This window comes from Pteronotus mesoamericanus, unplaced genomic scaffold (assembly GCF_021234165.1).
Source record: "Pteronotus mesoamericanus isolate MK-2021 breed Mesoamerican mustached bat unplaced genomic scaffold, CSHL_Meso_final contig_220, whole genome shotgun sequence".
In the NCBI taxonomy this organism is placed as follows: Eukaryota; Metazoa; Chordata; class Mammalia; order Chiroptera; family Mormoopidae; genus Pteronotus; species Pteronotus mesoamericanus.
In genome coordinates this window covers 952,307-978,206 of record NW_026555091.1, presented here as the reverse complement: position 1 = coordinate 978,206, position 25,900 = coordinate 952,307, and the positions used below count along the sequence as shown (strand labels likewise).

At 42.6% G+C, this 25,900-nt stretch overlaps 1 protein-coding gene across 1 annotated transcript in view; it reads left to right on the top strand.

Annotated features, from left to right (window-relative positions):
* Positions 1-25,900, top strand: part of PDE1C (phosphodiesterase 1C) — a 431,124-nt gene that overhangs the window by 382,755 nt on the left and 22,469 nt on the right. The window contains 2 exon segments of the mRNA XM_054571335.1: positions 6,189-6,419; positions 12,457-12,534. Of these exon segments, the coding sequence (XP_054427310.1) occupies positions 6,189-6,419; positions 12,457-12,534 (309 nt within the window).

Genomic DNA, 25,900 nt, shown 5'->3' with positions numbered 1-25,900 from the left:
AGAACAAATGTTACACCCTAAGCTCTGGAGGAACCAATGCCTCTTCTGTATTTTAAAAGGAGTCTCTGACAGCCTATTCTCCCAGCCCAGGCTCTGCCAGGGGTGATGGCAGCCGCCCTGAGTGAGGAAGCACTTGCTTGTCATCCATTACACTCATTACACTGGAAAACCCAACACCCGACAACACCCAATTTAAAGAGGTACTTCAAAGTCATTTGTTTGCAATTATCTGGCTTACTAAATTACCTCCTGCAACTAATTACCTGGGGGAGCAGTAGACAGTTTCTTTACCAGGGGAAAACTGGCCCTTTAAAAAGGACAGGTACAAAAACAGCTAATAATTCTTAAATCCATTAGGTGTGCTGATAGAGATATGCTTATGTGATTTTACCTTGTCCCTAATCCTGCTTGGGGTGTTGAGGAAGGCACCTGGTAGCCAGGACTTGCAGGATGCCTGGGCTGGAGGCTGGAGGAAGGTGTTGTGCAATATTTAGAAACAGGGAGCAGGGGAAAGGGGAAAGGGGATAGGCAGAGCCTGGGTTATGTATGTTTTGTGGGAGGATCCTTTGGTTATCAAAGCAACTCCAGTCAGTGGGGTGAGGGAGAACTGAATCCCCACTCACTTGTGTTCTTTGGCAAATGTAGGTAGGTTCTTCGTGAAAATTCCATTTGGGGGATGATCATACCCATCACAGAGCTGATACAAAGGACAGAAATACTATACGCGTACGTGAAGCGTGGAGGCCAGAGCCTGCCTGAGGCTGGAGCCTGGAAGTGGGGAGGAAAGTCGAATGCAAAGTTCAGGCAGGGGGAAAACACCCACCTATAACTGATACTGCAGGACATTTCAGCCTCCCAGCAATGCTGGTGGATGGTGGACTTGTGTTAAGAAACACCAGTTTGCATCTGGTTTCCTGTTAGTGATCAGTTTGATTAGCTGATCCCTGGCCGTTTTGCTCATTGTTCTTTTTTTAGAGAACTTGGATTTCACAAAAGCTGCCCTGCGTGGGGCACTTGAACATAAGTTGTTATTAAACTGATTGGGAAGGGGATCGGATCTAAAGTCTTGATTTTATTAATCAATCTGATTTACAAAGCTAGGTAGGCCAGAACCCATAGTTATTAGGAAAGATTAAATCAATATTTTTTTATAGTTCCTTGAGCTGAAAATTCATTATTTCCAAACAAACATGTATAGGTATAACACTTTGCAGGTCTGATCAATGTTGATAATTTTCCATTCAATATTTAATACTTTTTAAACCTTTTTTTTTCTGGTGTAAGAATAATTTATGTTTAGGTTATAATGCTGAAATACAAATAAAAAATATATAGAAAAAATAAAAATCACAATCTCTCTAGCCAAATATAACTCTTGTTGAAATTCTGATGTGATTCTTTTTTATTTGATTTACCATGCATTTATATAAATAGATGAATCATTCCTCTACTGAACATTTGTTTTCAGCTCTTTAATATTGTATATAACATCGTCATGAACATGCAAATTCAAAAGTCTCTGAGCCTACCTCTGATTATTTGTCTAGGATAAATTTCTACGCATGGAATTATTTTGTCACAGTAAATGAAAAAAATTTAAAGCTTGATATCTATTAGCACATTTTCCTCAGAAAGTTTTTTCTAAACATATGCCTCCCAGTAGAAGCATAGTGAGTGTACCTATTCTCCTGTATTTCCCCCTTCATATTTCCTATTAAGATGTTAGTATTTTTATTATTGATTCATAATAACTCTTTACACATTAAGGATGGTAATTCTTCAGTTGACAAAATATCTTGCAGTTCCTGCCCTACCCATTTGCCATATGCCTTTTAACTTTGTTTATGGTCTTTTAAAATACATCCTATTTCTGTTTTACCAGAAATTACCATTATATATCTTATTGAATTATATTTTGATCAATATAAATATCAAATAATGTGTAGTGATACTCCTTTCAAATGCTGAGAAATGTATTGAATTTTTAATTATTTTCTCCATATTCACTAATTTTTATTGAAATAGTATGAGATTTCCAATCTAGGTGATTATAAGTAAATCATTATATTACAGTTAACTTATGATTTAATCTTATTTTTAATATTTGCATCAAGTTTTATTTCTAGCTTGGCAACAATTATTTTTAAACACCAAGATTTACTATTTTTATTGAATAGTGTTAACATATTTTCCTCATTCTTAAGTTTTTAATGCTGAATTTTTCTGTCAGCTGGAGCATGTCTTTGGCTACTACTTTTAGAAGGGACCTAGGAACACCTCCTGAGTCCTTAGATGTCTAGAAGTACCTTTCTGTTGTCATTATATATAAATGAGAACTCAAAATTCGTATAGAATTTTGGTTATTTTTTTCAGTTAGTAGTATCTCTCTTTTTCTTTCTCTCTCTTCCTGCCTGTAAATAGTTTAAGTAGTCATTTCAGAAAATTATATCAAGGGATAACTTGCCCAATACTATTTTATCCAAGCACCTACATATCGTTATTCAGAAAGGCAGATTAAATGAAGAAATCAATGTACTTCTCCAAAACTGCACAGACATTCGGTGTGGGTTGGCAGTGGCTCTCAGGAGGGTTGTAATTTATGGACGCTGAGGGCTCTGCTCTACTTTAACTCTTCAGCTGGTTGCTTTTGACCATTTCATAAGGAGTCACATCCCAGAGAATCTGAAATGGGGTTGAACTACATGTTTGCCCTCTGCTTGTGTGGAAGCCTGGGAGTGCCAAGGATGGTAAATCCAAGACCCGAAAATTTAATTCTCTGTGCATACACGATCACTGAAATCTGTTAGCATATACAAATTAACTGTGCTCTCACTGACTTTTTCTTATTGGAGAAAAATTTTGTGTATATTAAGAACTTTGCCCTGGAAGTATAAGGGAATCTGATTACAGTGGCACAGACCTGTCTCCTGTTGATTTAATTTCTTTTTTCTTATTGAGGTGTACACTTGTTTTCGTCTACTTATTTTGAGTGGTACCACGTTGGGTGCTGATGGCTGATCACACTAATATTAGATATTTCAGAAATAGGAGGAAGAGATGGAAGTGGAGAATGTGAAGGGCAACACAGAGCTACCCGCGTGGAGCGCGATTGTTGCAGGGAAAGGGACCACACAGTTAGTTATGGTGTCCTGAGAGCTACCACTCGTTAATTTAAATATTAATTGCCTGCCGTCAGCTGCAGTTGAGCAAAAACAGCTGTGTTTCTGAAACGTGCCCCCTGCCTAGATTTCATATTTTTGCTAGATTTCCCATAGAAAATTGGTCTGACTCAGTTGTCAAATGAATTTCTCTTGCTCAGATAATATTTTATGCTCTTTTGCAGCAAACCAAACTTTAACATCTTCAGTTTTTAATCATAATTATTTTTAACGTGTGGATATTTTGCATGTTGAAAGTTTGCCACAGATTCAGTGGTGGTTCTGTGTATAAATTATTTTATCTGAAGCCTGTCTCTGAATGGATTCTCTTCCCCCATGCCTAAGTTTCCCTTTCTGCATAGTAAGAACAGTCATTTTTTTTGGCTCACCTACATAAGTGGTTAAGGAACCAACACTTGTCAAAGTCTTAACAGGACAGGCCTTGACGTTTGTGTGCCGTCTGTACTTTACACCAGCCTAGACTGCTGACGATGGAGTATGCACAAGTCAGGCTCGCTGGCTGAGGGGGTGAATCCCACCCACTGTGTACATTTCATTTAGTCAACAAATGCCCCATGAGCATCTGCGATGGGCTGGCTGCTGTGCCAGGCACTGGGAATCCAGGGGTGGAGATGACATTGGACCTTTGTCCTCTGGGCACTACAGAACAGTGAGAGGAAGTCCGGATGAACATTCTAGCAGGCCTTCTGTGACCCTGCAATTTACAGAGCATGCCAGCTCACCCTCTTCTCCTGCAAGTCCATTCTTTTACCCTCTGTAGAAGTCAGAAGACATATTATACAATATATGCACATAATTGTTATTTTGTAAAGAAATCTTTCTTTACCTTTTCACTGTAAATTAAAAATACATCTTGTTGGGAAGGTAGAATGTCACAAAATATCAAATGGCAATCATCTAAATTTAAATCAGTGCTTAGTTACCCTGATCGTGTATTAGAATCATCTGGAGAGCATTTCCAATGTCCTAGTTTTGCTCTTCTCCCTCTAGAATCTTACTTGTTTTTTCTGGGGTGAGGCCAGGGCATGAGTTTGGATGGGTGGATGGATCAATGAAAGGATGGATGAAAATATTATGGTGTGTTAAGGAGGACACCTGAGCCAGGCATGTGTAAGAGCAGGAGAAGTAAAACTGAAGCCTGAGGTTACGGACACCCACAGAGTGAGGCTCTACAAAGCCCGTGCGCATGCGCCCCTGTGCCAGATGCAGCCTTGTGCTCTTTAGTGGCTAAGACAGAGGGAAACGTGATCCCAGGCCTAACCACTCTGGTGCCATCAGATTAAAAACAAACTTGTTGTTTATGAAAGTCAGCTTTTGCCAGGACAAAGATGAACCAAGGGAAATAATGGGGACCCCTGATGGTGAGGTGTAGAATATTTTTAACACATCTAGAGGGAAAAAAATTCAATGTTTTCCATAATGGAAGTGGGTGGCACAGCCTGGAAGGCCTCGGGGGTGAACCATGTGCTAAGTGGGATGAGTCAGGGAGCAATGGCCTCTGTTAGGTGCTCTCCACATACGTGGTTTCTTACAACCCAGCTCCACTCCACTGCCTCCGAGGCCCCACATGATCTCAACCATGCATGCCCTTGGTCATCTGACCACATCACCTGGCATGAACCCCTTGCTACATTTGCTGCAGCCATACTGGCTAACTCAATGTCCCTTGAACACCTCAAAGGCGTTCCCACCTCCCGGCCTTACATTTGTTTACTTCCTTGGCCTGGTGCACCATTTCCCCTGGTTATTGAATGACCAGCTCCCTCATGTTGGTGTGTTCTATCATCTTATTTTGCTTAATGTTTTTTAAATCTTTATTGATTCTAGAGAGAAAGAGAGAAACATCGATTTGTTGTTCGACTTATGTATGCATTCATCAGTCAGTTTTCTTATATGTGCCCTGACTGGAGCTCCAACCCCAACCTGGGCGCATCGGGACGGCACGCTAGCCACCTGAGCTACCCAGCCAGGGCCTCTGCTTAACATTTTTGCAAAGCCCTTTTCTTCATCTGAAACTATGTTAGTGATTTGTTTACTTATTAGCTGTCTTCTGGCACTAGTAAGTCTGTGTGCTCCTATGTCCCCAGTGCCTCAAATGGTGCTGGACACTGTAGCTGCTCAGTTAATATTAGTTGAAAGAATAAACCAATGTTTTCATAAATACTTGACCAACTGCAGTTATGGTATGTTTTTGATTAAACACAGAGCCAGGCCCTTTCACGGTCAACCGAATGGGACATCAGTCTGATGTCCTCTCATTACAGGGGAAGGAAGACACAGATAAGGATGTGGCCAAACTAAACGCCCCCTCTCATCTGTGGACGGCGTGCAGACTATATTTTTTGAAGACTTGATTATCTTCTTTCTACTTTTAACTTTACAAACAGTGACTTGAAACTGTTATTCTAGTGGTGGTGATTTTTCCTGTCCTTTTGTTTTATAATCAATCGCATATGTTTAAACTCTAGATCCCAAGCAAACCTACATGAAACTCCAGTTTTTCTTGGGACTCTGCCAGAGTTTTGAGTCCCTGAGTCTAAACCCCACATTTGTAAGAGGGTTACAATAATAGCAGCTGCCACCTAAGGTCATTTTGAGAATGAAAGGAGATGAGCCTTGAGAAGCATTTAGCATAATACCTGGCATAGAGGACACACTGATGAGAAGTTATTGATGATGATGGTAATAATATTAATAATGCCGGTTACAATAGTGGTTTATCACTTACTATGATTATTACTTTCCCCTTATCCCCTCTTCTAACCCGCTGATTCCAGAAATAACATAGCCACGACCCGACTTTATTTATTTCTTAAAAATAAATGCCAGTATGAATGGAATTCACTGAGAATAAGCCCAAAATGCTCAGTAGTGACAATAGGTCATTTTAGTGTATAATAGATTTTATAGCCAGTGCCAATAATAGGTTTCGGGCAAAGAGTCAATTCTCCTAATGGCGGGACCTCTCTTTATCTTCTCCACGCCTTGCCTATCTTGCCGTGGATGCAGAGGAGAAGGCCAAGAAGGAAGCCGAGGAGAAGGCCCGCCTGGCGGCAGAGGAGAAGCAAAAGGAAGCGGAAGCCAAGAACCAGGCAGAGGATGGTGCAGCAGGCGGCGCAGAGAAGAAGACGTCGGGGGCAGCTCAGAGTCAAGTCAATGGGACGCGCCCCAGCAAAAGCGACAACTCTCGTGGGAAAAACTCGAAAACCGAGAAATCATCAGGGGAAAAGCAACAGAATGGTGAGTGGAACTGCCCGAGGGAAAGGCTCGTATCTGGGTGTTAGTGGCACGATGAATGGAGGCTGGTGGACAGCAGTGCCCGCCTAAGAGGACAGCTCACAGGGCAGAGCTGCCCTGTGTCTAGTTGCTGCTGGTCCCGCCTCCCTGGGCTGTGGCTCCATCATCACCTGGTCAGAAGCAGCCTGGGCCGTTCTCTGTGGGGGAGATTTATTCCTTTGGGGCCCTTCCCTGTTGTCCTGGAGACTGAGCAGTGCCTGCCCGTCCCCTGGGGAAATGACTGTGAACGACCCCAGCACACTCCTGAGCACTGTGACCCAGTGGGCACCTGGAAGGGCAGTCTCCCATATCGACTCTCCCCAGCAGGGCCGGGCCTCAGGGTGCCAACGGCCCGCTCGTGGGGTGCGCGTCTGTCCATCCGCAGCCGAATTAGGATATGCGTTGACCTAACTGGCCAGCCTGGTTTTCCTGGGACTAAAGGGTTTCCTGGGATGCAGCACTTTCCATTTAAAAACTGGAGCGGTTCCATGCAAACTGGGATGAGCTGGTCGACCACCAGAGTGTGCAAATAGTTGCTGGTTTCCTATATTTAATGCAACAAGTATTTATTGATTAACAACTATGTACCAAGCACTGTGCTGGGGACTGGGGCTTTAGAAATGGAAAAGCCACCAGAAGTCCACGATTTCATAGGGAAGGTAGACATCCTTAGAAGTAGTTCTAGGACATTGTGAGCAAGTAAGAGTAGTAGCATTGCTGATGAGTGCCCAAGGGACACATGCGAAGAGACATGGGTGCAGTTGGTTAGAGGATTGTGGGATGGGGGTAAATGTCAAGGAAGGCTTCAAGAGAAGGCGATGTCTGAGCTGCGTTTCTAAGTCCTGAAGGTTTCTGGTCAGGTGGGACACAGGGACTCCTCAGCCAGAGAGACCAAGATGAGCTAAGATACAGGGGCACGGAATGGGTTGTCCTGTCCGGGAAGGGGCAGGAAGGGCAGTCTGTGGAGCTTTCAACTGTCAGGTTGCAGCAATGGGGTTTTGCAGTAAAACAAACATACCTGGGTTCAAGTCCTAGCTGTGCCTTTCGCTCCTGGGTGGCTGGGTTCCTTAGGTCTCCAATCTCTCTGCAAGTTGCGCATGGGCCCCTTGTGAGCTTTTGATAATAATGATAGCCAAAATGATGGCAGTAGAATAAATAGCATTTATTAATTACATACCAGGTGCGGTTTTAAGTTCTCTGCTTACATATTCATTCTCTTACCGGCCTGTTAGGGCCAGGTGCTCTAGCTATTATTCTCTGCAGCCTGGGTAAATGATTAACACATAGAAAGTGCTTAGCACAATTCTCTCCAATTATTTTTCCAATTAACATATATAAGTGTGTAATCAGAAAACAGTATTTTAATGCATATATTACTGATAATATTTCATGTCAAGTTCCAAGGATGTTGTATAAGTTGCCTCAGGTAACCCTCACGACCTTTGTTAGGCATCAGGGATGGAAGCCTCATTCCAGAAACTGCTTGTAACTACTTTGCTTTGTACTCAGGTGCATCATAGTCCAGAAAATATGTTCATATTAATAAGAATTTATGATACACCTGTTGGAGTTTTAGGGAGCGTTGCGAGATATTTCTTCCCCTCCCAGGGTCAGAATCAGCTGAGAGAGAGGTACCAGGCTCAGAAAGTTAGTGATCAGAATATTAGCTCCACCAGAACTGGAGCTGAAGCGGAAAACATGGACTCGGTCTGCTGAGCACATGGGCTTCTTCAGACATCTGCTCTGAACTGGGCTCAGCTCTCCAGACCTGGGCAAGGCAGGGATGCAGGCAGGTTTGGGACACGCCCCTCACCCCACTCCCCGCTAGCGCCCAGCACCCAGCAGGCTGCGTCTGGAGTGACAGAAAGGGGGCGCGTCTCATGGCACACACCTCTTGAAGGGGCCGGACGCTGGACAAATGGGTGGCGGGGCTGAGCCGTGTATGCAGCCCCTCCTTCTAGACGAGTCTGTCCTTCCCAAAGGAGGGGTAGAGAGAGGCTGGTGAGAGAAGCAAGACAGCTTTCCTCCCTACTTTGTTCATTTTCGGAGCGTGGGTTAAATATGTCTTTCCCTTAATAAAATCAGTCATTATAATATCACTCACATTTAATGAATGCTTACCATGTGCCAGACATTGTTCGTGAGATTTCATGTACACTAAATCATTTAAAAATCCTAACCACGCTGTGTGGTACGTACACTCACTCCCATTTTTTTTCCTCCAGAGGAGTAAACTGAGATTCAGAGAAGTGAGATCACTTGTGTAAGGTCAAGCAACCAGGGAGACGAGAGTTCAGGTCAAGTTCAGATCTATGGGAGTCCCAATTCTATATTCGCCAATCAGCGTGTTCCCCGTGCCGCGTGTTGTGGTGCTGCTGGGTGGGAGTGAGAAATAGGAGAGCTCGTGGGACTCAGCGGCTGCCCACGAGAGCCTTGTCATCTGGGTGTCCCAGGGGTCAGCACGCTCTTCCTGTAAAGGACCAGACAGTAAACATTTTAGGCTTTGCAGGCTCCGCAGTCTCTGTGGCTGCCACTCAGTACTACCATCCCAGTGTGAAAGCAGCCACAGATAATACGTGAGCATTTTATGTTCCCATAAAACTTTATGGAAATTGAAATTTGAATTCTGTATAATTTTCACATGTTGTGACATATTTTTCTTTCTTTCCCTTAACCACTTAAAAACACAAAAAACCACTCTGAGTTGGTGAGCCACAGGAAACCAGGCCAGAGTTGGCCCACGGGCCACAGTTTGCCAGGCCTGGTCTGGGCAGGGAAAGAAACCAATGAACATGGACCTGCTGGTGACAGAGAGGGTCATAAATTCGATGAGAGGGGGACGAACAAACACCCAGAGAAGGCAGGGGTGGCCGTAATTTATTCCGAAGATGGTTAGGGGGGCCTGAACAAAACAAAGCAGGAACCTGGGTGAATTTCACAACTGTGTATATTTCCCAAAGTGAGTGAAAGCCTACCATTTCCCCTAAAAACTAAGTATGAAATGAGAGAGGGGGAAAGAAATCAATTTAGAGCAATAATCAGAAAGGCTAATGGTGGTGCGGGACTGTGTTATGGCAGCCTAATTAGAATGATTTATAACGGCACAGGAAGGCTTTTTTGTTTCCCCTGCTTATTGAATAACAGCTCACATCGGCGATTACTCCATACGCAACCCTTGGGAAATTACCTAATGGGCTTCGTTCAAGGAACATCATCAAACAAGTGTGCGTCACTTTCCTGGCACCCTTCTTTGTGGCGGCCCAAGATATTTCCAGGCTAGAGCTGAAGGACACTGATTGAGTGAGGTTCTAGGGGTTTGCTCCCCTAGCAGTGATTATGAGATTTCTCTCCTGAGCTTTGGTCTCCCTTAGGGCATGCCCCCCTTGGCCTCCCAGCCCTGCCCGAGGGGCAGGCAGGCAGGCTGCTGCGGCTGCTGGCTAGCATCTGGCAATGGAACCACTCCTGCTGGCTTCTGGAAGACACCCTGATCTTGCTGCAGCTGGGAAAGCTGCAACCCACGACAACCTGAAAGGCTTAACACAGTGCATTAGGGGTCTGAAGGCTCATTTAGCAAAGAAAAATAATTTTCCTGCAGGGAACTAGTTTGATTATAAGGCTCAAGATCCTTGAGTCCATCTCTCCTTCCTTATAACAGGACGAGCCGGTATATGGCCTGTGTCATCGTACCTCAGGGGAATTTGCCTATTTTGACCATTGGTGGTGGTAGAGGGTAGTGACCACATCCTTAACCTAAACTCCTCCTGCGTGTGCCCTGCCCTCCCCTCCCCTCGATCCCTCTAGCCAGTGCGTCCCATTTCAGGACTGAGAATAAGAGGAAATAGGAGCGTTTACAGGCTTCTAGCTTAGCTTAGGATTTGCCACATTTCGTTAAAAGTACTTATTTTGTAGAATACATCTCAGCCAAAACGGGTCTTGAATTTGTCTTAGGTGACCATTCAGAAATCTGAAGGCCAAAGGCATTTAAAAATGGTAACATCAGCAGAAGCTTGAAATCTAAATCTTGAGCTTCGTCGGGAAGTTGCAGAATATGGTAGATGAGAGCCTGGCATCTAGAATCGGACCCGTCTGTGTATATCGGGGTGAATGACTCTATTTATGTTTTAGATTCCATTGCCCTAAAATAGAGAGGATACGAGTTTCACATCAATTCTTAACAAGTCAGTTTAAGCAAAATCACTTTGTAGAAAGATCAATCGGCCATTTGTTCAAACACTGTCAGAGAAATGGCTTAAACCAGGTCTACGGTAGACAAGAGGAGCAGCGTCGCTACCAGGGGGAGACCCGCACGCAAGGTCCGGGGCAGAGGTGGGGCTGGGGCAGTGTATGAAGCACAGGTGGGCGGTCACTGCCTTCGACACAGGGACTGGCCAGCGTGTGACAGGGTGGCTGCGGCGAAGGAAAAACTCGAGCATGAAAAACATCCTCAGTCATTTGGTGGGTTTGTTATTTAGCAGACGGATCGTTTAGTGAATGAAACATTGATGGATTTGGCTCCCTGCAGTAACAGAGCCTTCATAATGGACTTGTTACAAGAACTTAATGGAGCGATGCCTACGAAGCATTCAGCACACTGCCTGGCACAAAGAGAACAGAACAGATCAATACATCTTGGGCCCTGCTTGCTCCTTTCTGGTGCAATTATTATTAGGGTCTTTTTGCTTCAATAAGTACCAGTATTTTAGTGGTAACATATTCTTGGTTTTATGCAGGCTAAGGAGAAAGCTATTAGTAATTGGTTAGAAAAATATTCAAGATCTAAAAGAATAATGCTGGGGAAAGGGGTGCCGTGTTTTTCATTGCTGCACTGGCATATCCTGGAGCAGGCCTTCCCAGGGAGTCTTTATCGTAGGCAGGAATCAGCAAATTTTTTCTGTAAAGGGCTATCGCCCTGGCTTTGTGTGTCTCCTTTGCAGCTATTCCACTCTGCCATTGTAATGTGAAAGCAGGCAATGTTAAATCTGCCATTGTAATGTGAAAGCAGGCAATGTTAAATCTGCCATTGTAATGTGAAAGCAGGCAATGTTAAATGAACCAGTGTGGCCAGGTTCCCATAAAGCTCTATTTACAAAACCAGATAGCAGGCCAGGTATGCTCAGGGGCCATAATTTTCTGACCCCCATTCCAGGAGAACATGGCTTTGTTTAACTTTGTTATTTACTATTTGATTCAAGCCCAGGTACTGTGAAGTTATATCCTAAGTTGTAGATTTTTGACTGGTAGAGGAGATAAACCCAAAGGTTGTGGTTTTGTTGACTTGTAAGACATAACCAGGTTTGTCTTTAACCTAGAAACATTATTTTAACATATTTCTAAAATACCTATAAATACCCAGTTCCTTAAATACTTCTGGAACCATCCTTACTATCTGACTCATTCCGTCATAAATTTAAATGTTTTTTTTTTTTTTGCCATTTTCAATCAGTATTTGTATACATTGTGTTTTTTAACTTTTACAAATTACATTTTAACTCCTTAATTAGAATGTCATTTATAACTCTGTTTTAGAATAATAACAACTGTCATTGAGTGATGTCAGATACCACATTCAGTACCTGAAATGCATTTGTCTGTGTATCATTATGCCTACAAAGTAGATGTTAACATCCCGTTTTGCAGATAAGGAGACTGAAGCACATGAAAATTAAAAAGCTTTAAATCACTATGACTTACATTTAACCCAGGCTTTTCCCCAGCCCACAGCCTAACGATAAAGTCAAATTGCCTTTCCTGAGGATAAACACCATTGACTTAAGTACAACCCTGTTTAACAGGAACTTTCGATCTTAATTTCCAGATCATGAACCAGCAGAAGGACCAAATCTGTGGTTTAGAGGATATTTACACACAGACATGTACCCCTCGTGACTAAAATTATGTTGCACTTTTTTTTTTGTTTAAAATCTCGACAGATTTAAAGATATTTATGACTTCCTCCTTAGGTGTCTACATAGTCTGTTTTTGTCATGTTTATTACTTGCAGGTGAGTTGAAAGATGGTAAAAATAAGGCAGACAAGAAGGATCAATCCAATGTCGGAAATTATTCAAAGAAAACAGATGGTAAGGGCGTAATTCTCATTACGTTTCCCATAAATGTGCAATTTAATGCCAGCCTGTGAGAATTTTACCTAAAATTGAAATTGTGGTTGTTAATAGAGTCTTATATTACACCCTGAAAAAAAACTATATTTAAGGAGTACTGTTATTCCTTTTTCAATAATTTACAAATTATTGTTGTATCTCTCCCCCTCCACCATACTTTCTCCATCACAAATGCATTCTGTATTTACTTTTCCCACTGCCATTTTTTACTGTAAACTTTATAAAAAGTTGATTCTGGACTTGCTGATTATGATGGAATGGCATGTGAGTCTTTGATCATGGATTGTGCAATATAAATGACAAGTGTTCCATGTTTTCAGTTTCCATTTTTTTTTTTTTTTAGCTTTCATGAGTTATTACTGTTGGTAAAAACAAACACGGGAATGTGCTCATTGTTAACATGTGTCAGAAAGCCCAGTACTAAAGAAGGCGCATAGCTGTAGGACACAGGATGGTGACCACGAGCTGGTTAGAACCAGCCCTGTAATATGCTTCGGGAACAACTTAAACAACATCCGGGTCTTTCTCAACCCCAAGAGTTCAAATTATGTTACCCTCCGAACTTTGAACTATCACCCAGACTCTTTGAACCCTACCTCCCTGGAGATGTTGTATGAGACGCTAAGCTCCTCTTTGACTAGTTTGGTTATAATGCCATTGAAGAAGCAGTGCTGGTAGTCAGGTGGAGGTGTAGGAAGACATTTGAACACAACCTCTCACATACACTCATGCATAGGAAATTAGTCTCAAAAATTTCTTCTAAGATCATTCAAATAATTCAGTCCAGTTGTCTTATCACAGAATATCTGGAGAGCACGTATGTGCAATATTTTGCGAAGTTGTATGAACGGAAACCTCTTACCTTGTAAATATACCATCCTTGAATGGTTGCGACTAAGATGTGAATTACATGGAGATAGTATAGAATTCTCTTTGTTCAAGTACCAGAGATGCTTTACCATATACAATTAGTTTCAAGTCAAAGTAGCACAAACCAGAAAATGTATAGGAGAGAATGGTCTTAGCTCTAAACATGTCTAAACACCTGGCCCATCTGAATTCCAAGAGTATAAAGCCCAAACTAAGTAAATCGAGTCCCAAATCTTTAATATGGAGTCTTGAATTTTGTTACATTTTTGTATTGTGCTACAAATATCCATTATAACGTTGTCAAGTGGGCATTGGGATTGAATTTTTTTATCTTCTTTAAGTGGTTGTATTTTATCTGTGCCTTTTTTAACCAAATTGCCCTCAAGTATTTCAGATAATTACACAGATTGTGTGTGCGCGTGCGCGTGTGTGTGTAAGGAAGATGAAATAGATATTATGTTCCATTATACAAGTAAGCGTAAGGCTTGATTGTTTAGTAAACTGGATTCTTGATTCCATGGGATGGTGAACAGATGCAGTAAGTGAAGAAGAGACATTTTCTAACATCTGTCCATCTTTCCCTTTTTGACTACAGTCTTCCACTGCTTCACCTGGAGTCTGGTATGTTCTTACAGTTTCAGGTTTGTGCCCAAACTGGGTGTGAACAACTTTGTATGTTAAGTTCACTGTTGCACTGAAGTGACGTCAGTCACTATCACTGCTTTGTTATGGTCAGCGCTGAGATCCCTGACCTTTAGTTACTGTGCTGTCTAAGCCCAGGATCTTCACCAGGACTCAAGCTAATTCTTGGTGGCATGAAGTAGCAGAGGATTTAATCAGTCTCACATGCCCCTTCCCCTTTGGTCATCAAAGCAATCTACTTCAGAATTTTTTAAATGGGATATAGCTTAGTAGACATATTAATTTTTAAAAACTAGTAACCAGATACATTTTGAACATTCCTTTTTAATGGATCATGTTGCATGTGATAGCCCTGTGGCATGGGGGTCAATTTAACTATCTTTATGCCCCTGACCCTGATCCAAGCCCTGGGGACCAATGGTGACCAGCTCTAGTTTTTGAGAGGATGTGTCCAAGCACAGGTTAGTGCCCAATGTGGTCAAACCCACTGGGGTTTGAAGTTTCGACTTTGCATGCGCTTAGAAAACAATTCAATGGAAAGTGGACCAGAGCTGGTGATTCCCAAACCCCAGTGAGCCGAGGCCCGCGGGGAGGGAGGGGTGTGTGCTGAAAGTGTAAGTTACATCTTGGCATAACGAGCACAATGCACTTGCATGTTACCTCTGTCAGGCTACTATAGTACTAACTTTCTAACTGACTTCAAAGAATGAATGATACATCTGATAATGGGTTCGCTTCCAAAATTTATGAAGAACTTGTACAACTCAACACCAAGAAAACAATCTAATTAAAAAATGGGCAAAGGACCTGAATAGATAGTTCTCCAAAGAGGACATACAGATGGCCAACAGATATATGAAAAGATGCTCAATGTCACTAATTATCAGAGAAATATAAATTAAAACCACAATGCAATATCACCTCATATCTGACAGAATGGCTATCATCAATAAATCAACAATCAACAAGTTTTGGCAGGGGTGTGGAGAAAAGGGAACCCTCATGAACTGTTGGTGGAAATGGAGACTGGTGCAGCATCTGTGGAAAACAGTAGGGAGTTTCCTCAAAAAATTAAAAATGGAACTGCCTTTTGAATCAGGACTTCCACTTATGTGAATATATCTGAAGAAACCCAAAAAACTGATTCAAAAGAATATGTTGCACCCCTATGTTCATAGCAGCATTATTTACAATAGCCAAGATTTGGAAGCTGCCCAAATGCCCATCAGTAGGTTAGTGGATAAAAAAGCTGTGGTATATTTACACAATGGAATACCACTCACCATAAAAAAGAAGGAAATCCATGCTTTTTGGCAGCATGTATGGAACTGGCGAGTATTATGATAAGCAAAATAAACCAGTCAGAGAAAGAAAAAAAAAACACACGATTTCACTTACATGTGGAATCTAAGGAACAAAATAAACTAACAACATAGAAAATAGACTCACAGATACAAAGAACAGACTGATAGCTGTCAGAGGGGAGAGGGGGTTAGGGGGCTGGGTTAAAAAGTGAAGGGATTAAGCAGAAGAAAAAAGCAGATGCAGACAACAGTATGGTGATTGCCAGGTGGAAAAGTGGGGAAGGGGAGGGGGAAGAGGACAGAAGAGGGAGAAATGGTGATGGAAGGAGACTTGACTTGGGTGTCGAGCACACAGTGCAGCATGTAGATGATGTGTTACAGAGTTGTACACCTGAATCTTGCATGGTTTTATTAACAATGTCACCCCAATAAATACAATTTAAAAAAGAATGTATGTCCTTTGAAAGTACCTTGCTTACTCTTAGGAGGAAATATACTAACACACAAAGACCTGGGCTTCTGAACCAAGATTCTCACAGGACCTAAACTTTTATAGTGTCATTGAGAGACTTATGGGGTTCCGCACGAATGACTCATTTTGCGTGGTTCTTTTTGTAGCCATATTTGAAACACCCCAGCTTCTTGAACCTGTCGTAATTGTTATAGTTGCCCTGAAATATGGACTTGGTCAACATCTGTTGCCTTGGGGTAGTTTTACCAAAGAATTAATCCCACCCGTTGGGTTTTTGACTTGTTTCCCTCTCAGGGGACATTATTACTTAGTTCTGGGAAGATACCTTCTTATAGCCTTCTGTGTATTGACAAAAAGGAGGCCTATTTCTGGAGTGGAGGAACCGCCCCTCCACATTAGACTGCAGCATCCTTCTGGGTTATTCTCTAGGAGTGCACAGGGACCAAACATCTGGAGTGCCCTGGGTCCTGATTAAGATAAATCATCATCACCACGCGTGCTCTGATTACTAGCCCATTTCCGATAGCCGTTTGTCCATGAACACGCCTGTGGCCCATTTACTTAGCAAATTCATATGGAGCATTCACAATACGTACACACTGTGGTTTAGCAAGAAGAACCATAAAGTGTTTGTTTTTCAAACACTTTACATCTTTATTTTCTCAAGTAGAGTGAAAGCCCAAGTGTGTAAACCCCACATTTTGATGGCCCTGTCAAAGGAAAACAACAAACGGTAAATGGCCAAGAGAATTGCAGTATTGCTTTTAGAAATCTGTTATTCTCATGCGTCTGGATAAGACCTCATTAGATTCTAAAAGATTTCGCTGTTTAGGTTGATATCCTTTAGTGTCATTTTCTAGAGACCTTTAGAAGCTGTGTTGTTGTTTGACCCAACAGTAAGAGTTATTGTGAGTGCAGCTATGCAGAAAGCCAGCATAATGGCTGTTTAGGGGTGGATTTGGGGGAAAACTATGAACCAATCCATGATATGTGGGTGGGAAGTGGTCCAATGGGGTGAACTCAAAAAAATCTTGTTCCTTTTTGCTGTGCGCTTATACTTTTGAGATCGTGGAAGTGCAAATCCTGTTACCCACACATGGTTCCGTGTGGATCAGTCATAGTCGATCAGAACAGTTACAGACACCTTTTGGTTGCAAAAATCCATTTTAAACCAATGCATCTTCATGTAGTTTTAGGTTCAGTGCTCTTCAAGGAAGGTCTATAACAGATATCCTTGTGGTAGATTATGAAGGAACAAGGTGACATGCAACTACCATTATTCTCCTGTAGACTTTTGTGTTATTGAAATTCACATTTGTGGTGTCAAAATATATATATCATACACACATATATATGAATGTAGTACATTTATTTGTATATATAATATGATATAAGAATGGTGAGTTTTTAAAAATTAAATTGTATTTTACTAAAGAAAACTTCTAAAGTCAATAAATGCTTTTTACAGAGGTACTTGGAATCCGGTCTCTTACCCGATAGCTACATAGTAGAAATGTCACATAAAAGTATATTATATACTCTTTCTTAATGACAAAATTAATCTTTTTAAACAATTTTCCATTGCAGTTACTGGTAGATAGCTTTCATCTTTTCACTCTGTCTTCTAGACATTTCGTTACACTCTTAACATACCATTGTATTTTTAAAGGAACCAATTTGACAGAGAGGAGTACAATTTTGGAACTACTGGGGAAAATGTGATTGTTTTTCTTAATGCTGATGTTCAGGATTAAAAATAACTTCTTAGTATTCATGAAATAAATATGTATCTGTTTTCCCCCTAGAAAAATCCCTTTTTTGTCAGATTCTATGCAAGGGATTGGAAAAACGCAAGTAATGATACGTTTATCAAAAGAAACTCTATTAACACTATGAAAAAGTCTTTAAAATAACAGCTGCCTTTGAAGTAAAACTGTACCAAAGCCAGGAGCCAGCAACATCTCTGTCGTTAATGCTGTTCCTCTTCTAGACTCACACATGATGGTAGAGGTGTTAAAAATGCAGTATCAAATGAGCCTCGAAGCTTCCTCATTATATTTACTCTAGTGTTCTCCACCCAAGGGCAGCCTGGTCTCCAAGTAATGACGTCTGTATTTTATAAGTATTAGCGCTCTACAATATCTACTATTTTTATTCTATACCCTAGAGCCACAGCAGAAAATATGAGAAGACATTTTTTTAAAAAACGAACAATTTCATTCATTGCAAATACTTTATTACTTTTCTTGACCCAATAGAATTGAGAAAACCATGAAGAGAATAGTCAGAATGTCTCAGCTCTAAAATCCCAGCCTCGCTTAACTTTCTCTAAAGCACTTCCCTAGTCTTTATGGTCTTTGCTTTCTTCTTGGCTCCTCAGATAGCAGATTCAAGGGCTGTTCAGAAACAAAACTCTTGTGAGCAGACAACTCTACCCTCACTTGACCAGAGGAGGGGCTGGAACTGCTGATGCCTGGCTTTGTAAGAGTGGGTCAGCCTGGGACAATTGGAGAGTTGAGTGTTTTGACCGGTTCCTTAGGTGTTAGAGTGCTAGGTGTTCAATACAGAGAGCAGTAGCAATGAAATACTTTGGGCAGCACGGGACATACGAACAGAGAGAGTTAGTTGCATGTTTAAAAGTATTTTTTTATTTTTCAATTGCAGTTGACATACAATATTATATTAATTTCAGGTGTACAACCCGGTGATTAGACATTTATATAATTTGCAAAATGATCACCCCGATATATCTAGTACCCCTCTGATACCATGCACAGCTATTACAGTATTATTGACTATGTTCCCTATGCTGTACTTTACATCCCTAGGACACTTCTGTAACTACCCACTTACACTTCTTAATCCCTTGATTGTTTTCATTCATCCTCCAACCCCCAGCCCATCTGGCAACCATCAAAATGGTCTCTGTATCTCTGAGCCTGTTTTTGTTCTGCTTGTTTACTGATTTTGTTCTTTAGATTCCACATATAAGTGAAATCATGTAGCATTTATCTTTCTGTCTGACTTATTTTACTCAGTACAGTACCCTCTAGGTCCATCCATGTTGCAGATGGCAAGGTTCCATTGTTTGCTTGTTTTTTATGGCTGAGTCATATTCCATTGTATATATGCAACACTTCTTTATCCATTCATCTATTGATGGACACTTAGATTGCTTCCATATCTTGGCTTTTGTGAACAGTGCTGCAATAGAACATATGTCTTTTGATTTAGTGGTTTGGGTTTCTTCAGAAAAATACCCAGAAGTGGAATTGCTGGGTATTTACATAATTTACATTTAGAAAGAAAGAGCATGCAATGTAAAGGAAGAGAGAAGGCAAAAAAATTGGAGCCTAAAAGTCTGACATCATTATTATTGTCAGTGATAGCACACATGTCATGGGTCAAAAGGAAAGATGAAGGAAGAGCACAAGGATTGACTCTGACCTCTACAACCCTTTGTCCTGTCCTTATTCGGTGTGTTTAGTCAAATGGGTAAATTTTAGGAGAAGATGGCATAGGCTAGTTTCAGGAAGTTATATTCCCACAAATTTACTCTAGCTGTCTTCCTATCTGTCTGTCTGTCTGTCTGTCTATCTATCTATCTATCTATCTGTCTGTCTCATCCATCTATCCATTCATCCTAGTAGGGCTATAGCATTGGTGTTAAATGCAATGTAAGTAATTTCAAATAATCCTACTATAACCATATCCTTTATTATTTAGAGCGCATGAAGAAAGGACGTATTCATACTTTTGGGTGTTTGGTGATAACCATTTACAATAGCAATTTTAGGTCAATAACCTAGATCAGTGAAATCTATACCTGGATAAATCCTAACAGCTATCTCTAAAATAATATGTGTTTGTTTGTATTTAGTATTTCCTCATTATTAAAAACAAAACCAAACCAGGGCCCACCTCTGAGCCCCACAGAAATTCTTCCAGGCACTTAAAACTGGGTTTGGTTCTTACCACGTTTATTGTTCCCTGGGTTGTTTTTTTTTTTTTTTCCCTATTTATCTTTTTACCACTTTCCTGTTGCTTGCCACACCGCTCTGTTGTTTTTGTGAAAGCTCACTGTGTAGGGAGGCAGCCATGGTAGAGTTTCTGGGACTCGGCCAAGTCGGCTTACTTCTTTGAGCTTGGCTGATAATTAGGCTGTAAAAAAAAAAACAAAAATAAAAATCAAACCCAGGGAAAATGAAAGAAGTATTTACAGGTATTTTTTAATCCAGTGCCAGATTCTTATGAGGCCTGCCGAATAGGTGTTCAGCTTGTGATCTAGGAATAAACATCATGACCTATAAACACATGTATAGAGCCAAATCATGTTAATTCAAACTTCTGCCTCTTCTTAAAAGAAAATTACCTTTAAGCTGAATGGTTTTGTGCAGCATCCCCACTGCCCTGCACAGGAGCATGGGCGGGTGGACTAAACAAGGCCTCCTGGTTATAAATCTCCGTCTCCTCTGTCTCTAAATCGAGTTGCTGAACCGTTCTTTGTAATTCAGCCCCTTGGAGTACCTACATTTCTGTGAACTCGGACAGCCACACGTCTCAGGCCTCAGAAGTGGCGGCCCCTTCCTGAGACGTAAGCGGCCTTCAGCCAAGGGCAGGGTCAGGAGGTGGTTCTGGCGAGACACTTTCCTGAATTATGCCAAGTCAGGTGAAGATACTTCCCATTTCATTTCTTCAAACACCCTTCAAAAGACGGGCGAGTTGAATTACTTTCTGGGGCCTCCGCAAGCCAGCATAGATTTACGATGGATGGAGTTCAGAGCAGCTAAAACACAAATAGTCATGGAGCCCCATTAAACACAGGGTAGCTTCTTACACTTGGCCTGAAGGTCCTCCTCTTCATATACACTGTAGCCTTACACAACTTGAGTTTAAAATGTTCTACAATCCTAGTGTAAATTGAAAACAAATACACAAAACCAAATGACAGCAAAGCAGGCACGGGGCATTTGAAGTCTGGCAAAGGAAGCGTGGCGTGAGGAGTGGGCAGCCCTCATTTACAAATGCTGTCCAAGCGGCCTTGGGGCAGGCACTGTCCCCTAAGAACAGGCCCTCGAAGCCATCTGCCGCGAGGCTGTTTCTTCACGGGGAATATCAGTTTCCAACATCTCATAATTTGCTATTGAATAAAACAAAAGCCAATGTATGTATGACTTTCTTTTTTAATGTAACGAAAGTCAAACTTAGAAAAAGGATGGAGAGCAACTTCCTATTCATCATTGTGACGATGTCTGTCCCATCCCCCTCCTGCTTAGTCAGCTCACTTCCTTTCAATTAAAAAATAAGTATTTGTTGAGCATATGCTGTGTGTCAGGCATTGCACTGCATGCAAGAAGAGTTATAAAGGCAGATGGATATTTCCCCCCTAGTCACGGGGCCTGGGGTGGACGTTCTTCCTGCAGAGAGCTATGGTACTAGGCACCTTAGCGTACGTGCCCTAAGAGATTCAGGAGCAGAGGTTACTTCGGAGAGCGCCCGGGTTTGGGAAGGCTAGCGATGGCCACTCAGGTCACAGGCCCAGCCACGAAATATTTGCCTCTTGTTCTTTTGCCATTGGGCGGACTTCATGACAATGAACACAGGCCAGGTTAATATACAAGCTTCCTTAATTTACCTGTTCCCTCCACTTCTGACCAATGCTTCCCTCCCTCCAGTGTCCTGAGGCGGAGGAGGGAGGGCGGAGAGCCTTAGCCCGCCACTCCAGTGCCTCTCTCTTGGGCAGTGGCTAGAAAAGGGCACGATCGCCTCGCAGGGGGCTTTGGGTCCCATCAGCACCCTGGGTGGACTCTTTCTGCTCCGGGACCCAGCAGCCCGGACAGCAGGCCTCTCCCAACTCAGGCCACGCAACAGAGGAGAGGCGCTTTCCTTGTTGGCCAGCTGAGGCTCGCTGGTGTGATGGTGCCCTGGTCGGCTATCTCTAGGCGTCTGCCTCTGGTTTCCTTCCAACTAATTATTCAGTCATTTAGTAATTAAACTAACTTTCTGTCATCATACCAAACGGGTTTTACATTCCAGGGCCTGGGGACCTCACTTAAGGTGGCTAGTGCTACGATGACCATCTAAAAGGAGTCTTATTACGTGTGACCCCACCCTGCCGATGGCAGGGCCAGAGCACTGAGGGATCCTGTCTCACAGACCCTGTGTGGACCAACCTGTGCATAGACGATCAGAAAAGAAACAATGCAAAATCTCTAATCCTTGATTTCGGCTAGTGTTTCATTTTTGCCTCACTGGCAAGTTGCGGTGATGCTGTTGGCAATCCCCCCACTGATATTGTGAGTATTAGAGTACAGCAGTTGGTTGGAAGTTTTTCTTTTTTCTGTTATTTCTCCCAGATGGGTGAAGGTGTTCAGGGAGGGTAAACACATGAGACCAGAATGAAGAAAGAGGCCTGGAGCAATGGGCCCAGGGAACATTGAGAATTGGCGGTAGTTAAAGAGATCATAAAGGACTTGACTGATTCTCAGCTAGTTTGCTGCCTAATTTCAACTAAGTCTCACTGAAGAGAGTACCTACCCTGTGAACATTGAATGGGGAACTTTCCTTATCTTTGAAGGACTCCTGCCATCTCTGTAGATGATGGTGTTATTCTTCCGAAAGCTGCCTGCGCCTCCAGAGCCCTGCACTGGGGGAACCCTCTCTACCTCTGAGACGTGATGATTTGCAGAGAGTGCAACGCTCAGGGGAAGCAGCATCATTGGGGGTTTTGTTTGCTTGCTGTCTAAACCCATTGAGGTCACATGCACTAGAGCAGGTCAGTGAAGAAAAACCAACAGGATCTACTTCTGTTCCTTTAGTCCCGTTTCATCTGTATCTCCTTCCTCCCCCACCGCACTCTGAGTCCAGTAGAGATTTCTGGTGATTTACCCCTCTGCGCAATGAATTCAGTGGGGACCCATCTTGCCTCCGAGGAGGAGGCAAGAGTTCTGATAGAGGAACATTGTTTTTGATATTGAAATTGTTGGGATTACATGAATCTGATGTCTGACCTCTGAAGCAAAGGGACTAGATGTGGTTGTCGCTGTCATCCTGATCGCAAAATAAGGGGTCTTACGATCCATGTTGCTTGAACCAAGTGTTTGGGAAACTAGTTTCAGGCCGTTGTTAAGGCTTCCAGTGTGACCAGTGTTTAAAATTCCCCACTGAGGTTTTTCCCCTTATGAACAGGACAGTTGCAAAGGAGACAGATGGCACTAGTATTGCAGTGTTTCATGGATCCCCCTTTTTTGGCCCCTCAGATTCTCTCCTCCTCCAACCGGGAGGGTGGAGAAGGGGGCACAGGCAGCATTGACACCTTTCTTTTTCTTTTTCTTTTTTTCAGATTCAGAAGAGTAAAAAAAAAACACCTCCCAGACAGTAAAAGAGGCTGCCAATGTGCTGCATCATTTTAGCTGAGCTTCTTCATCCTCCATCTCCTCCTCCTTCCACAAAGACCCATGTCTGGGGATGGGGTACAACTGTCACAAACGAGCCCCCACACTGGGCTTTCTCTCACGCTACCTGCCCCCAGGAGATGACTTGCTGGGAGCTGCTTTGGGGTCTTAGAACTCGAGGGGGACTCCCCCTCATCCACCCCAGCCCCTGAGCAAACAGAACAACTTGAGATTTTGCACAAACAGAACCAAAACACGAAGGGACTTCCTCAGAATCCTTTGCTAATGCCCTGGCTTTCAAGGCACCTGTCTGGCCTGATGAGAATGGACATCCTGCAAGTGCTGAGAAAGGCCTGGAAAAGCCGCGCACACAGCAATCGCTGTGTCATTACTGTCCGTGACGTCACTTTACGTGTTGTGGTTTTGCGCGTAGTGGCTTTTGTCACAGCCTCTGGTGGTTCCTTTCCTGAGTCATCTTCTGTTTCCACCAGGTTCCCTTTAGACTTAAAAATTGTTCTTAGGCTTTTCTTTTCATTTCTAGAATGTGAAATTCTTTTTGTTTTATAAAATCGGAGATTTTTTTTTTCTTTAGCAGTCTTTATGTGATGCTTCATTTGTCTGTGCAGTCATTCATATGAACCTGAATGTTTCGGCCGACGACCATACTGTTCGGGTGGGGAGCCCAGTGTTGTCACTGGGTAGCAGCCATAACTAAGTGGTTATTAAAATTTTGGCCAGTGGCAGGTCCTCTTCTTTTGGATATCTGTGCTTTGACGCAATCCCTCTTCTTCCTGTTCAGGAAAGTGCTGAGGGCATTTGTATCAGGGAGGTGTGGCAGGTAATTCTCTTCATTTTAGTGAGCCCTTAGAAATACTCGCTGGGAGACCATTCTTAGCACAAATCAAAAATAAGAATTGTAGATGTTGAGAGGAGAGAGAATAAAGATACAGCCCCCTGGGACCAGGTCAAAATTGAGATCCCGTGGAGTGCTCGTTAAGTAATTGTACGGGTCTAAATGGTGTGATTTGGATGAAACTGATGCTCAAAACCCAGCTGTGGTTCACAGAGGAATATGTGGGTCCCTCCCAGGGGGAAGCCCGTGGGTACGGACGGAGCGCAAGTAGCAACAGGAAGAGCTCAGAGATAAGCCTGAGGTGTTCCCCATTGCACATTTACCTTCTACATTTAGAAAAGCACAAAAACAAACAGGTAAAACACCCTCTCATTATGAAAGCAAAATGTTGATAGTTCTTCGGATGGAAATAAGGAGACTGCGCCTGCGGCCTGTAACGCCTTTGCCTCGCTGAAGTGCCCCTTTGCCGGAAGGTCGGAAGGTGCTGTCGTTGAAGGCCTGTTGTGCACTGATCTTGGAACGGGGGTCTCCGGGCAGCTTTGCCATTAGCCTGGGAATGACACGCATTTTTCTGGGGCTCCTCCCTCTTTCCTAACGCAGCCACAGTAAATAATGTGGTCACAAATTCAGATCAGGGGCACAGCAGGTCCAGTAAATGAGTGAAGCAAGCTTAGCTTTCAGAATTATTGTGATACATGGCAACTCATAACGGGCCCTCGTATCAGCGAGGCAGTAGGGAGCCACAGGGACAGTGAGGAATGGGTGTCCTGTTCCAAGGGGGCGGCTGCTACTTAGCTATGGGGCTAGCGCTGTGCAGGAATGGGGGTCCTAGATAATTAACGAAGGCTTTACAAAAACCGTCTTCAAATGTTTAGGTATTGGCAACACTGTGCTGGTCAAAGGAAACTTGCCCATGGCCGTGGGGCATCAGTTGGCAAACGTAGAGGTGGCCTGGTTTCGTGTAGGGATGGAGGACATCCAGTGCATGTCAATTTCTTGACCTTGGGACCCAAACCTTTTACCTCATTTCTATTCTGTACTTTTGTACCTTGGGCTTTGACATCAGTCAAAGTAGAAAGCCTACAGCTTCCCTTTTATATTCTAACGAGTAAGACTGAACATTATTTGATAAAAAAAAAAAAAACCCATAGGAATATAGCCATTTTTTTCTAGCACCAATAAGGATGAAAATGTTTTTCATTTGCTTTAAGTCGGCTAATGAGCTGAAAAAGAGTGGGAACAGAATTTCATTCAGTATAGAAAGAACTCTGCTTGGAACGCTCAGTGTGGAAAAACAAAAGCTCCATGCAACTTTTATTTTTAAATTCTTTACAGAAATGTTTTGAAAGGACATTGCATTAAAATGCAAATTGATCTATTTTTTTAAAAGCACGAAACAATGTTATTATGCTATGAATTGATACTGGAGCTGATAAAACATTAAAATAATGATTCCAAGTTCATGTGGACTTGAAGAACAATGTTTCTGAAACTCTAGCTCACTTTCTATGGTCTTTTTGTTCTCTTGAAACACCTTCCTAAGTTGAGCTGTGATCCGGGACACACATGTCCCCCCGTGGCGCAGGTGATGGCACCCTCCTTGTGTTACATGGTCACATGGGAAGCAAGGGCTTCCGCACTGGAATTAAGAACTGATTGGGCTGTGAGGACAGCAGGAGGGATGTTCCCACCACTGACAAACCAAGTTCTACGTTTCCCTGGGTTGAAAGTGACACATGGGGTTTGGGTCCCCATTTAACCAGACAGCTCTCCATTCAAGTTTTGTTGC